The 14,374-nt window shown below is 59.8% G+C and overlaps 2 protein-coding genes and 1 pseudogene across 7 annotated transcripts; 1 reads left to right on the top strand and 2 right to left on the bottom strand.

Moving 5' to 3' along the window:
• The first annotated feature begins 1,565 nt into the window (after positions 1–1,565).
• GPR62 (G protein-coupled receptor 62) lies at positions 1,566–3,457 on the top strand. The gene is made up of 2 exons (XM_033131517.1): positions 1,566–1,688; positions 1,766–3,457. Exon 2 carries the CDS (start codon positions 1,791–1,793, stop codon positions 2,880–2,882), a length of 1,092 nt encoding a protein of 363 aa, XP_032987408.1. The 5' UTR covers positions 1,566–1,688; positions 1,766–1,790; the 3' UTR covers positions 2,883–3,457.
• A 148-nt stretch (positions 3,458–3,605) lies between these two features.
• Positions 3,606–13,626, bottom strand: PCBP4 (poly(rC) binding protein 4). 6 transcript variants are annotated; one of them, XM_033131513.1, is made up of 15 exons: positions 13,447–13,626; positions 11,618–11,735; positions 9,573–9,661; positions 7,262–7,406; positions 7,074–7,097; positions 6,930–6,962; positions 6,589–6,705; positions 6,249–6,380; positions 5,961–6,089; positions 5,659–5,733; positions 5,444–5,488; positions 5,300–5,363; positions 5,126–5,178; positions 4,871–5,040; positions 3,606–4,479 (listed from the first exon to the last, which is right to left on the bottom strand). In XM_033131513.1, exons 4-15 carry the CDS (start codon positions 7,340–7,342, stop codon positions 4,191–4,193), a joined length of 1,212 nt encoding a protein of 403 aa, XP_032987404.1. In that variant the 5' UTR covers positions 7,343–7,406; positions 9,573–9,661; positions 11,618–11,735; positions 13,447–13,626; the 3' UTR covers positions 3,606–4,190. The 6 variants fall into 6 exon arrangements, with proteins under 6 accessions (XP_032987404.1, XP_032987406.1, XP_032987403.1 ...); XM_033131515.1 differs by lacking the exon at positions 9,573–9,661; XM_033131512.1 differs by lacking the exon at positions 11,618–11,735.
• On the bottom strand, positions 7,413–10,836 carry LOC117037102 (uncharacterized; annotated as a pseudogene).
• Positions 13,627–14,374: the final 748 nt, after the last annotated feature.

The following is a 14,374-nucleotide window of genomic DNA, read 5'->3' as shown; positions in this document are numbered from 1 at the left end:
GGCGTTAGGAGCACGGAGCTCCAACCGCCTGAGCCACTGGGCCTGCCCTGATGTTGACATTCTTGAAACTCCCGAAGAGTACAGGCCAGTTATTTTATAGAATCTCTTTCAGTTTGGGTTTGTCTGATGTTTTGTCATGATTACATTCAGGTACTGCAGTTTGGGTGGAAACATAACATACCTGATGTGTCCTCAGGGCATTCTATCAGGAGGGACATGTTCCATTGTTGGTGATGTGAACTAATTTTCATGGCTTAATTAAGGTGGTGCCACCAGTTTTCTCCACTGGAAAGTTACCATTTCTCTGATTTTTAATTAATCAGTAATCTGTGGGCAAATATTTTGAAGTGTAAATGTTTCTTTATCATCTGTCAACCACTAGCTTGAACATCCATTGATGATTTTTACTTAAATCAATAACCTGAATAGATTTTTGCTAATATGGTTGCAAATGGTAGTTATCTAATTCTATTATTTCTTTTCTACTTATTAATTAATATTCCCCTTTATCATCAGAATTGATTTGTGGATTCTTATTTAGGCAATGGGTTATAATCCATTGCTATCATTATTTATTTTGAGCCTCAAATTGTCCCAGATTCGGCTGGAAGAAGGTCCTTCAAGCTGACCCCTGTGTCTCCATCATTTTTTGAGCACTTCCTGACTTCCTGGCATCACAAGATGTTCCAGGCTCATCTTACACAATCCTGGAATCAGCCATTTCTCCAAGGAGCCCTAGTTCCCTAGAACAGGAAATGGTATTTAGAATCCAAGATTTGGGCAGTAGGTATACTCTTGTATACCTACTTGTTGCAAGAAAGCTAGGAAGTATGTGTATGTACATAAACAAACACATCTGCATCTATTTCTCCAGCTCCAATCCAACGCCACAGGGATCTTCCATTCTCCCCCAATTCCATATTTATACTTCCCTTCTCTAACAATAAGAACCTTGGTTTCCATCAACATCAATCTATTTATTTGTTTGCTCAATCCCACACAAAAAGGAGTTTCAGAATTGCTACACCCATGCCATTATAAAAAACAAACTTTCTAAGCAGGGATCAAGATTTATGGAATTTTATTCAAGATTCTCTCTTTTTTTTTTTTTTTTTTTTTTTTTTTTGTCTTTAGACTGAGGTCAATGAATTTGAACACAATTCAAATGTTACATGGACTAGTTACTTAATTCCCTTCAGTGTGGTCATGTTATTCATTTGAAATACAGGTGGGGTCATTTGTTTCTGCTTATATTCACTTTTAGGGGGTTTTCCTCATCTTCACTGATTTATTTTTCAATATAGGACATTAACATAGTCCCCAAAAGTCCAATCTATACAAAACTGCGTACTCAGGAGTGTTGATGGCCTCGCCCTTTCAGTCCATTCCTTTCAGTCTAGGCCCCCTCCAGAGGCACCCCCAACACTTCACAGCACAGCCTCCAGCCTCCAGCTGGCAGCTGCTAGGACCAGGGGGCTGGTGCCAGGTCCTGCCCCTCCCTTGCCAGCTCTGTGTGTCTGTGAAGAGCAACATCAGAGTGACAGCCAGTACCATCTCCAGCAGGGGCTGAGTTACTGGGACAGAGGAGAGAGCTGCAGTCCCAGCCTTGCATCCTTCCATGGGGCCAGCCAAGCCCCCAAGAGCATGGCCGCCTGGGCAGCGGAGCCAGGGCCTGGGCAGCCTATGAGGTGAGGGGCCAAAGGAGCAAGGAACGGGTGATGGGAACGGGGAAGGGGGGCATTCCATTTCGCTCTCTGCATCTCAGCACAGGGTGAAGCCTGAGCTCTCAGATGGCCAACACCACAGGGCTGAACGCCACCGAAGTCTCAGGCTCCATGGGGTTGATCCTGGCAGTTATTGTGGAGGCGACAGCGCTGCTGGGCAACGGCGTGCTGCTGGTCGTGGTGCTACGCACGCCAGGACTGCGCGACGCGCTCTACCTGATGCACCTGTGCATCGTGGACCTGTTGGCCGCCGCCTCCATCATGCCGTTGGGCCTGCTGGCCGCGCCGCCGCCGGGGCTGGGCCGCTTGCGCCTGGGCCCCGCTCCCTGCCGCGCCGCGCGCTTCCTGTCGGCTGCGCTGCTGCCGGCCTGCACGCTCGGCGTAGCCGCGCTGGGCCTCGCGCGCTACCGCCTCATAGTGCACCCGCTGCGGCCCGGCTCACGGCCTCCGCCCTGCCTCGTGCTCACGGCCCTTTGGGCCGCGGCGGCGCTGCTGGGCGCGCTCTCCATGCTCGGGCCGCCGCCCGCACCGCCCCCAGCCCCAGCCCGCTGCTCTGTCCTGGCCGGGGGCCTCGGGCCCTTCCGACCGCTCTGGGCGATGCTGGCCTTCGCGCTACCCGCCCTCCTGCTGCTCGGCGCCTATGGCAGCATCTTCCTGGTGGCGCGCCGCGCTGCCCTGGGGCCCCTGCCGCCCGCGCGCGGAGCCCGGCCGCGCTCCGACTCTTTGGATAGTCGCCTCTCCATCCTGCCGCCCCTCCGGCCTCGCCTGCCGGGGGGCAAAGCAGCCCTGGCCCCCGCACTGGCCGTGGGCCAATTCGCAGCCTGCTGGCTGCCATACGGCTGTGCGTGTCTGGCGCCCGCTGCGCAGGCCGCAGCGGCCGAGGCGGCCGTCACCTGGGTAGCCTACTCGGCCTTTGCGGCTCACCCCTTCCTGTATGGGCTGCTGCAGCGCCCGGTGCGCCGGGGACTGGGCCGCCTCGCCCGCCAAGCACTGCGTCGGCCCCCGCGAGCCTGCACTCTGCGGGTCTGGCACCCGCGGGCACTCCTGCAGCACCTCCAGGGACCTCCAGAGGGCCCTGCCCTAGGCCCCGCTGAAGCACCAGAACAAGATCCGGATTTGGCAGGAGGGGAGAACCTCAGCATGCCAAAGGCCACCTGAGAGGAGATTTGTCTCATATGCTGAACTGAGACTGGAGAAAAGAGGCTGGTATCAGAAGGGATCTGTCCAGCCTCCTGCACAGGTTGTGGCAGGTGTCCTGCTTAGACTTCTGACTCTGGAATGGGAAGAAAGGGGGCCTGCAGCCTGGTGAGGCCCAGAGGCTTCTGGGATCTAGGAATCCTGGGTTCTGGGCCTAACTGTACATGGCCTTGTGCACACACCTACCCTTCCCTAGGCCTCAGTTTTCCCTTTGGACCCTGGACCATCTCTGAGGGCTTCTCCAGTGCCCAGTGGTTTGGACACCCATGGATGATGCCCAAGCCAAGGACAGAGCAGAGATGGGCAGGATCACAAAGAGGGCGCTAAGGGCTCACAGCCAAAGGAATGGACGAAGCAGGGCGGGCGCTAGGTTATAGCCACAGCAGGAGGAACCAGTGGAGAGACATTCAAAGACTTCCCTGACATCTGAACCAAGGAGAGGTTGGACAAAGCTACTGGAACTCCTCCATCAGCTTCTAAAATGCCCAGAAAACAACCGGATCAATATGGTGCTAGAGGCAGGAGACTGGACACGTCCCCCCAAAAGGTCCTGAAGCTCCAGAACTGGCATGTGCAAGGGGCTGAGGCCCAACTGGGCCTGGTGGATTCACAGATGGGTGTCCCTGGGGCCTCGGCTGCACCCATTATCTGGAAGTTTCGCCAATACCCACAGTGTTTCACAGCTTCCTGGTCGCAGAATATTTATTCAAAAACAGGGATTGAAAAAACTGTACAGAGTGTCTGCTGCTGAGAACTCAGCCCTGCCCCCATGCCACTCCCCCAGCTGCTGGGCAGTGCCACCTCTTTGGGTTGTCTCTGCCAAGCCCAGCCAGTCCATTCCAGTCAAAAGGGTATCAGTGGAAGCAGTAGGAATCTGCAGGGAGGTGGGAAGAGAAGCATGGCCCCCAGCCATCCTCAGCCCTGCTCCTTGATCCCCACAAGGGGGCAGTAGGCTGGCAAGCCCTAAGGGATAGGGAGTGACCCCCAAAATAGGGGCACTAAGGATACTCCCTGCATCCAAGCACAGAGCTAGAGGGGGTGGAGCCCCCTACCCTGGGGCAACTGCAGCTCCCAGAACCCTGGGCCAGAAACTGCCCCCACTCTGACCACAGGAACTTCCACAGACCAGGGCGAGGCAGGGGTGCATCCATGCTTCTGGGCATTACTGGCGTTTGGGACCCCAGGCGGGAGTCTCCTTGAGCAGGTAGGGTGCAGAGGTAGCCCCTGCCGGCGGTCCTGCCTGCTCCCACGCCTGTGCCTCAGCCGGCCTCAGTAGGGGGAGAATTTCTGCCGCTCAGCTTTCTTGCTCCCATTGGCCGCTGCCATCTTGGCAGTGTAGGCTGCCAAGCCCGGCGGTGGCCCTGGGGAAGCAGGTGGTAGAGCCAAGAAGGGCACAGGCTTGAGGCCGATGAAGTTGGAGAGGGAGATGGCGTAGGGCGTGCCCAGCAGGCCTGGGGGTGCCGCAGGCAGGGCCGTGAGGGGTGGCGAGAATGGGGCAGGCAGGTCTGCAGGGGCCGAGCCGGGTGTCCCCCCAGAGGTAGACTTGGCCGTTTCTAGACTGGAGAGAGGAGATGAAGGAGAAGGTGGCAAGGAGAGAGGAGGGCAACGAGGGCGAATACAGGGGGTGAGAGTAGATGAAAGTTAGGAGAGGGGAATTGAAAACAATGATACACGGTGGATGTGTTTGGGGAGAAGGGAAAGGTGGGAGAGTGGGGATGCAAGAAAGGACAAGCAGATCTAGTATGGGGTGAGGGGAGACAAGGGGAGGCCAAAGACCCAGGGAGAAGAACCAAGGATGGGGAGATGGGACATGACGGGGTGCTGTCGAGGGGAAGATGAAGCAGCATGGAGGGAATGGGGCAGGGTAGAGGTGGCAGAGGAGGTCAGCTCTCCCCACCCTCCCTGTGCGCATGAGCCCCGTGACCTGTGACCCCCAACTCTACACTCACCAGGCAGTGATGAGGTACTGAGCAAGGGCGATGGAGACCGGCGAACCTGTGATGGTCACGTGCCGCTCTCCAGCGCCCTCCGCTTGGTTCCCAATCTTGATATGTGCCCCTGACATCTGCCGGATCTCACTGATCTTGCTGCCCTGGCGCCCGATGACGCAGCCAATCAGCTGGAGGGAAGGCGGAATTCAACCCTAGGAAGGCCCAGACCTGGGGCCCCCCACCCACTCTCAAACCACCCCTTCCCCTGCTCACGTCATTGGGAACCAAGAACTCCTGCGAGCTGGTCTGCGCGCCAGGATCCAGTCCTGGGGGTGAGAAGAGGATTGAGGGTGGCTCTGGGCCTTACCTGCCTCCCCACTTCCATTCCAGGAGGGCTGCACGGCCCCTTGGGGTCTGCCCCTGCCTCCTTCTGCAGGGGCTGCTCACCTGGCACCATGGTGGGTGAGGCAAAGGGGACTGTGTGGCCCGAGAGCTGCTGGAGCTTAGTGACCTGTGCAAAGAAGAGGGGTTAGAAGTCAGAGGAGGTTTGGTTCGGGAAGGGGTGCGGTGCGTTGGGCTGGGGTCACTCACCTCAGCTGGGGTCACAGCCCCATACTGGCCCTGGACAGAAAAGCCCTGTGGGGACAAAGTGAGTGAAAAGGAGCTACAAAGACAGGTCAGGGCAGTTGAGCCAGAGTCACTCCTTGCTGCCTCTCCCCGAACCCCCGATTCCTCCTTCCATCCCCTCCACCATCTCAGTCCCCCTTCTCCAGTAATGCTTCCATCCCTCCTGCTAGTCCCCTCACCTGGTTGGTGGACAGAAGGACAGTACCTAAGGAGAGGCTTGGGTGATACGGAATAGTGGCTCCTTTGGGTGGGGACTGGAAGGGACAAATGGGCAGCTCTATCAGGACCCTCTCAGGCCACCCTGACCTCCCAAGGGCCCTCCCCGTGACCCCCAGGTAAATGCATCCCGCATCCTGCAGCTTCTGTTTCATCCCTGCAGCCCCGCCCTGTCCCAGCCTGGCGTCACTGTGCACAGGATTCAGGGCCTGACAAGGCAGGCCCAGGCCCCGCCCCTGCCCCCTCCCCCTGCCCCGGGCAGCACCTCCAGGATAACAGCGCAGATCTGGCGCACGCACAGGATGATGGCATCAGGCACCCCAGACACCGTGACAGCACGCTCTGTGGAATTGGGGAGCAGGTCCCCTGCGACCTGCACCTGGGCACCTGTCGTCTGCAAGCAGAGAACAGGGGCCATGTCTGGCTGCTCTCATAGCCCAGAGAAGGGCTGCCCAAGTTCAGAGCTCCCCAAGGGATAGGAAGCCAGAAGCCCAGGACCTTTCTCACAACTGGACGGTGGGGCTCCCTGGGGGTGCTGTCCCCTTTCCCTCACCTCTCGGATCTCCTTGATCTTGGTGCCAGCCTTCCCAATCAGAGAGCCACACTGGCTGGCGGGGATGACGAGGCGCAGGGTAACTGGAGGCCTTGAGATGTTCCCACCATTGGCAGGAGCTGAGCAGAGGTCCTGAGCAGGAAGACTGTGGGTTGGCTCTTGCACACCCCTGCTGCTTGCCTACCATGGAGAGAGGCCGTCCCCCGGCTCCCGTCCTATGTGACAGCTCTGCCTGTGCTTGGCCTCCCCATTACCACAGCCACTATATGGAGTCGGACCCCAGTTCTCCCGGGAAACCAGCCTTGGCCTCCCCCCCCCCCCCCCCGAGCCAGCCACAGACCTCGTCCAGCTTGAAGGCAATCATGGAGACTGCGTGGAAGACAGCCGCCGTAGACCCGGTGATGGTGGTGATGCGCTCGGGGCAAGAGCCCTCAGAGATGGTGATGCGGGCACTGCTCTGAGGGTACAGGACAAGGGCCGGGCAGCGGGGCTTCTCCGCTTTCTCGCCAGCAGCATGTCTGCCTGCCCCACTCACAGGCCCCAGCAAAGCTGTAAACCACCACACTCTAGGGGCACTCACTGGTCGTCCCAAACAGTGGGGTCCAGGGAGAAGGTGGGGCAGGAATCACCCCTCCCCTCCAAACCAGGTGCCCTGCGCTCCTCCCCACACCCCAGCCTCACCTGCTCCCGGATCCGCTTTACAGTCTCTCCTTTCTGCAGGAGACAAAAACAGAGAAAAGCTCTTAGCCTGAGTGGCTGGCGCCACGTTTCCCGGACGGAGGCCTCAGGTTGAAGGGGACACACAGAACAGCACTGGGCACCTACCTTCCCGATGATGCTGCCCACCTCCTGCAAATAAGACAAGAGTGGGGTCAGGGAGGTACCACTGCCCAGGCCCTGTCCCCACCCCTCCCCAGGAGACAAGACACCTGAGATCACTCTGGTAGCCAGGCCTTGCCTGGCCTTGCCCTCTGCCACTCCCCACCCGAAGCAGAGCCTCGTCTTCCACTCACCTTGCCGTGCATTAGCATCCGCAGGGTGAGCGTGATGCTGAGCTCCGGCTCCTCCTCCAGCCCCGCATCTGAGCTGCTCATCCTGTCAGGCGGGGCTGGGGCCGCAGCAGCCTGAGAGTACGTCCACGCTGCGGCCTGGCTGGCTCTGGCAGGGGCAGCAGAAAACGGGTCACACAGGAGCCCAGCTCTCTTTCAGTTCCCCTGCCCTTCCATGGGGACCCCAGGGCTGGGTTAGCCAAACTCCCAGAGAAAGGAGACGGCAAGGACACCATGTTTCAAATGTCCCACTGACCAGTATGATGTGTGCATCTCACTAGCCGTGCAACCCTGGACCTCTCGCTGAACCCATGTGAGCCTCAGCTTCCCCATCTGGAAGAAGGGGAAACCAAGTCCTACCCCCAAAGGGCTATGAGAATTAAAATGAGCTAAGGACATGAGAAGAATGAACTAGGCCTCTGGGAGTTCAGAGAAAGGAAGCCTCCTCCGTGACCTCTTGGAAGAGGGGAGCCATGTGGGCGGGGCCTTGAAGGGGAGTTGAGGTTGAAAGGTTACTTCACAGTAGAACGGGTGTGCAGGGGCCAGAGCCCCTGCTAGCTAGAGCATGGAGGAGCAGCTGGACAGGGAGTTGGACCAGCCATGGGGAGCCATGGCAGGTCTTGAAAGGAGGGTGGAAGTGAAGACAGTAAGGCTCTAGGAGGGCCCCCTTGCCTGCCTTCCCTCTGCCTGGCAAAGGCTTGGGGGCACAGGCTGGGAGCCCCAGCTCCAGAGGCTGCTCCTGTCCACTAGAGCTCACTGAAACAGAGGCTGCCTGCAGACAGCGCTGAGCCGGGTTCACTCAGCACTGGGGGACACGGAGGAGTGTTTTGGGGACCAGCAGTCTGTACCGCGGTTTTTCAGGCCTTCTCCTATATGCTGAGGAGGTAAGTCCAGGCTGACCACATTCCCGGCTGGGAGCACTTTCTGCTATACCAGGAACAAATCACTTGGGCTCTGCCTCTCAATTTCCTCACTCATAAAATGGAGGGAATGCTTCTCCTCGGGACTGAGTGGTGGGTGAGAAAGGGGTTTGGGGGGCTGGGGAATGTCAAGGCCCGTAACTGATGGAGGAAGGAGGAGCCAGAGATTAGCTGCTGGGATTAGCCCAGCAGCCAGCCCGCCCCATCAGACCCCTTTTCAGGCCCTGACTTAATCCTGAACCTTAATCCTGCCTGGAAATCCCTCTCCTCCAGCGCTGACTCCCGCCAAAGCTCAGCCTTGGTGGGGAGCTCACTGGGGGACCAGAACCAGGGGAGGAACACAGGTTGTGGGACCAACTGGTGCCAAGTCTGAGCCAAGACCAAGCCCTAACACTGTAAATCCCTCCTGCCTGGGGGGTGCGGGCGCAAAGGAGGAATGCTGGGCCTGGGGTACCCCGGACACCTCTGGGCACTTTCCTGCTCAGCCCCCCGCCCTGACAGGGAGCTCTGCCCAATACCTTCTTCAGAACTCTCCCGCTAGCCAGGGCGTGGGCATGGAATAGGAAAGGGGGTTCCTAGCTTGGCTCTTTCTCAGGAAGCCTGAGCAAGCCCCTGCCTGGCACGAGGCGTTTCTTCCTCTGTACAATGGTGGTGACGACCCTGTCCCCCCAAGCCCAGTAACTGTTGCCTCCCCAGCATCTGCTCCTTCCTCCATTCCAATTTTGCCCACAGGCTCTCCAGAGGACAGAGGTCAGCGGTGGGCGCAGGGACTGCGCTCTGTTGGCACCCTGGCCAGCCTTGCTAACATCCCCCAGCTGCCTGCACTTTCCCTGCAAAGCGCTTGTGATGACGCCCTCGGTTTCTGCCTCCCTGGACAGCCGAGTGCAGGAGCCCCTTAGAGCTGGAGCCAAGAGAGCCACCTTTTCCTGTGTCCCCAGCACTCAGGCCAGAGTCAGACTAGAGAAGGTGCTCAGCACATCCTGGGTAGCACCAAACAGAAAGAGAACCTGATGCCTACAGAGGGTCTGTAACCTGCCCAAGGTCACAGCAGCTGAGGCACGTTGAGATTAGCAGGGTCCAGCCTGCTAGTGAGGGGCTGTCACAGGCCCTGCCTGCCTCCACTTTCTGGCTGTCCCATCTGAATCTGTCAGTCCTCTTCCTAGAGGGGGGCTCTTCAGTGGTAGGGAGCAGGCTTTGGTAGTTTCTGAGACCCCTGCCTGGCTAGCCGACGTGGGTTGTGTTTAGAAAGGACTGACGACTTGTCTAGAGCCATAGTCTTAAGCTCCAGAATTTTCTGGGTCTCAGGGACCCCTTTGGGGCGGTAAGCAGTGGGAGACCTGACATTGTCCTCATACCATTTGCACATCACCTCTTGTGGGTCTAAGTCTCCAGGAAAAACAGGAGGACAAAAGGACTGGAATGTGGCCAAACTGGGGCTCCTCCCCTGAAAAAGATAAGGTCTTCAGCAGAGCCCCACTGCCCCACATTCAGTGGGTGACCTTGGCCAGGCCTTCACCTGACCTGGACCTCAGTTTACCCACCTGTGCTGTGTGTGTGTGTGTGTGTGTGTATGTGTGCATGCATGAGCACAGGAGGTAGAATATGGGGAGTTGCTGGTCTATCTGTCCTTCCTGTTCTGAGGGACCCACAAGCTCTTTCCTGTCTTTAGGAGAGAACAAGGTCTGTCAGATTATTCTCATAAGTGCCCTAAACCCAAGCAGCCCTTTTAGGCATACTGACTCCCCTTCTGCCCTCACTGGGGCTTTAGGGAGTTATTTGCTGCTCCAGCCCGATGGGCCCTGGGTCCCTACTAGGCCACCCACATGGCAGCTACAAGTCATGCCACACTGACCTCCAGCTCACCTCTGGGGGTGCCCAGCCCCCTCTGGTCAGCAGGGCTCCCTGGCAGATCATACCCAGCTCAGACCAGGACTCTGACCTCGGGCGTTCCCTCCTGTTCCCCAGACCTCTCCCCAGACCCAGTGCCCACTCCTTCTGTCCCTGGCTTCCTGCCACCCAGGCTGGAGGGGGCGGAGGGGGGGTGACAGCTGTGTAAGCGATGGTGGCTGCCCCTTCCTGCCCCTCCCCCCCAGCTGCCTCTCTCTCCCTCTCTCTCTCTTTCTCTCTCTCTCTCTCATGACAGCTGCCCAATCAAAGGGCTGGGGGCTTAGCCAGCTCCCCCCACATGCTGGGATCAAGTGTCCACCCTGGCTTTGTTCTGGAGTAAGAACAATCCGGGGGAGGGGAGGGCTCCTGGGGCCAGGCGACTCAAGTGGACTGGCCCGCCCCTTGGGGGATTCCCTCAGCTCTGCTGGCCAGAGGATCTGGACCAACCAGGGCCTGGAGACCCACCTGGGCTGGGGAAAGAGAGGGGTCCAGTCTCCAAGTTCACCCCCACCTCACATCCCCCAACACCCCCTTCAACTCCTCCAGCCCCCAACCTCCAGCCCCCTTCTACTCCTATTCCAAAAGCAGCCATGCTGGCCACACCCAGTGATGCCGGGGGAAGGCTCGGGCATCAGCGAGGCAGGGCGTGGCAGGGGTGGGCATGGGGCCGGGGGGGCACTGAGGGATTCCCGACTGCCCTGCTCGTCCCCTTCTCTGGGCATACTCACCCATCCTGACTAGCCAGGCCTCCACAAGAACTGCCCCAACATCCCCGGACCTGGACCCATTCGCCCAGTCTCTCAAGCTTACAGCGCCCAGGGAAAGCCATTCACATCTACTTATTAGGAGAGTCAAGGGAGGAGGGGCCTACAGGGGAGCAGACTGGGGTCCGCCAGCTCTAGCCTCTTGACCCAGGGCTGTCTTGTAGACTCAGTGCTAGGCAGGGAAGGGAAGCTGTAACAAGCTGGCTGGTGCCAGAAATGCGACAGTCTCCTTAGGTCACCATTAGGCATCCCCCCAAGGGTCCTCAGAGTCAAGGGAAAACAAGGCAGGCCCAGGCCCAGACTGGGTTCCAGGAGAAAGGGCAGTTTTGTGGTCCAGCCCCACCCACTGGTACCCATCCCCTCACCTCACCCAAATTCAGAAAGCTCTCTAGCTTCCATTCTGGAGACTGAGTCACTGCTGCTTAACAGCCATCCTTGGCTCCCCAGTGCCCGAGGAATAAAGCTTGCTCTCCATAGACAGGCACTCAAGGCCTTTCATGACCTGGCTTCTGCCAACTTCTCTGGTCTCATCCCCACCCCATCGCCCCCTCACACACACACCAGGCTGCAAAACACGCCTAGCACCTCCAGGCCTCTGGGCCTTTGCCCAGGCTGATCCCAGTTTGAAATGCCCATCCTCCCCACTCTCTGTCAAAATCCTTCTCAAATCCCCCCTCCCCTGTGAAATCCCTCCCAACCTTCCAAGTCAGGTATGATCACTCAGGCCTCTGTGCCCCCCACAGATATACCTGCAACTCAAAGGAGTCCCGATTGGGCATTTACGAGCCTATCTTCCCACAATACGGAGAGGAAGGCAGGAACCAGAACCAGCTTCAGTGTGCAGGGAGAAGATAGGGCTCCGGGGGCCTGGAGGCATTAGGGACCAGAGATGGGGCTGAGGGTCCCAGAGCAACAGTGAAGGTCAGGTAAGAAGACCCAGGGACCGGGGGGCCAGCCACATGGGAGAGCCAGGATCTGCCTGGACAGGACTCCCAGTTCCCATGCCTCAGCACTCAGCACTGCTGCTCCTGTTGTTTCTCTGGGTCTTGGGGCTCCCCGGGCATGTCACTGGGGTGAAGGATGTGTGCTGTGCTTTGAGACTTCTGGGGACCCAGTATGCGTTTCCCCATGGGAAACGGGGGCTGGAAGAAGAGCTGGGGTGTGGCATAAGTTTCACAAAGCCGACAGCCTGTCACAGCTGGAAGGTCTCATGAGAGAGGAGCCTGAGGACCAGAGAGGAAGGGGTTGTTTGGAAGGCTACATGAGAGGCAACTGACAGAGCGGAGAGCCCAGGGGTTCCACCTGTGCGGCTCACAGCTCTTTCCTCAAGAGGTCTGCGCCACTGGGCAATGGTGATGGAGGCTGGCGGGGGGCCGGTGATAGGAACAAGGAGGGTGGACAGAGCCTGTCTGGGGACACAGGGCGGGGCAAAGCCAGCCTCCCTGTGGCCTGGCCTGCCAGGGTGTGTGGGCCGCCTGCTCCCAGCCCCCCACCCTGAGCATGCAAGAAGAACAATCCCCTTGTGTTTGGGCAGCCTGAGCCTGCATGCTGATGAAGGCTGGGGGTGGTGGGGTGGGGGCTGGGATGGGGGCGCCTTGGAGGTTGAGAGGGTTCCAGGGCCCGCCCGGAGGGGCTAGGGGACTTACAGATGGGAAAAGCAGAGGACCCTAGGTGCTGGCCCGAGGCAGTGAGGATAACTCCAAGAAACAGTGAAGGCCAGAGTTGAGGTTTAAGCTCCCAGGGATCCAAGAGCTCTTCGTGTGGGTGTGGGAAAGAGGGCCCCTGGGGACACATGCCCTGATAGTCCAACATGAAGGTAATCATCCTGGGCTTGGTGGGGACCAAGAGCCCACATTCTGGGAGGAGGGAATGCAACTTACTCTGGGTGCATCCCTTGAAGACCACTCCCCAGGGTGCTGGGACCAGGTGGGGCACTGGGTGCCACAGGTCTCAAGATGGCGGGCCTGGGATAGGGCAGTGAGGAGACGGGCGCCTCCCTCTCCTGACCAGGCGGGCACCAGGGCCAGGCTGAAGTGAGTAGCCAAAGCCCCCCTCCCCACCCCACTCCAGCTAAGGAGCCAGATCAGAGCCGAGGGGCTGAGAGCCACAGGGCACCAGGGACCACTTGAGCCTCCAACTGTCATCTCCACACACCCCTGGCTTGGAAGTCTGTGTCTGACCCCACCAAAAACAGTAGAAAATGGGAAGGGGTGTGTGCCCAATCAGGACCTGAAGGGGAATGGCAGATGAGAACAGAGATGGAGCAGAACCAGAACCCAGGCCAGGAGGTCGAAAGAAGAGCAGGTCCAAAGGACAGAAATAGCAGGTGGGATGAAGGCCTCCAATCTGGGGTCTCGGGTCCAGGAAGCTCCTCCCTGGTGCTGGGGGCTCCTCTGGCCGACCAGCGCCCCCCACCTGTGCTGGCCTGGGCCCGTGTGGGACAGGGAGCGTCGTCCTCGCAGTCTCCCAGTCCCCCAAACCCGGGACCCTGGCCTGTGGACTCGGGCGCCGGCTTTCCGCCCCCGGCCGAACCCCCAAACTTCGCGGCCCGCGGTGCCCCGCCTGGCCCGCGCCCTACCTCGCTGGGGCTGTCCTGCGGCGGCGGCGCGGCGGCTGGGCCGCTCAGTCCCACATTGTCCCCGGGAGAGGCGGCCGCTCACAACTGCGAGTGACATCAGCTGCGAACAATGAGGGGTTTGACAGGCGCGGAGCCCGGCCGGCCCGGAGCCCGGCTCCGCGCCCCCCCCACCCCCCGGCCCGCCCGGCCCGGCCCCTCCCCGCGCCCTCCCCGGATCCGATTACAGCGCGCCGGGCCCGCCCCAGTCGCCCCAGTGCCGCAGCCGCCCGCCCCGCCCCGCGCGCCGCGGTGCGCCCCGCGCAGCGGCCGCTTCCGGGAGGGCTGGGCGACCCTCCCCTTGCAGCTCCTCCAGCCTCTGGGGGTGGGGGGCGCAGGGTGGATCGGGCCCGAAGCGCAGGGCCCAGCAGCGGTCCTCCCAACGCCGCCGGAGCTGCACCCGGCCGCGAGTCCTTCCTTCCGGCGGGATCACTGCCCTGCGCTTCCACCGAGCCCCCTGCACCCCCATTCCGGCCTCGGCCCTGTCGCCAGCCCCCGCGCTGCCTGGCTCTGGTTCTGGCCCTTCCGAGCTCGGGCTTTCACCCTCTGCCAGGCTGAGTTCCCGGCTGTGCTGCTCTGTGCCATCCATCCCTGCGAGGGGCTCTCGCCCACCAAGACTCGCACCCCTTAACCACCCTAGGGCTGCCGCGAGGCCCGGCCCTCATCCGTCCAGGCCAGGTTACCCAAGCAGCGGGAGGAGGAGCCTGAGAGCGGTGCGACCCGTGCACCCCGCCCGTGATTCCCCCAAAGCTACCCCCAGAATTCCTTTTGGGGCTAGGGTCGCAAGGGAAACGGCGCAGTTGAGTAGTAGGGACTGGGTAGGGAGAGGCTGGGCTGTTCCAGGCCCTCTCTTCCCCGACTGCACCCCCTGCCGCCGCCCCCTGGGGAGCAC

Source organism: Rhinolophus ferrumequinum, chromosome 17 (assembly GCF_004115265.2).
Source record: "Rhinolophus ferrumequinum isolate MPI-CBG mRhiFer1 chromosome 17, mRhiFer1_v1.p, whole genome shotgun sequence".
NCBI classification, from domain to species: Eukaryota; Metazoa; Chordata; class Mammalia; order Chiroptera; family Rhinolophidae; genus Rhinolophus; species Rhinolophus ferrumequinum.
This window is presented reverse-complemented; position numbering and strand designations above follow the sequence as displayed.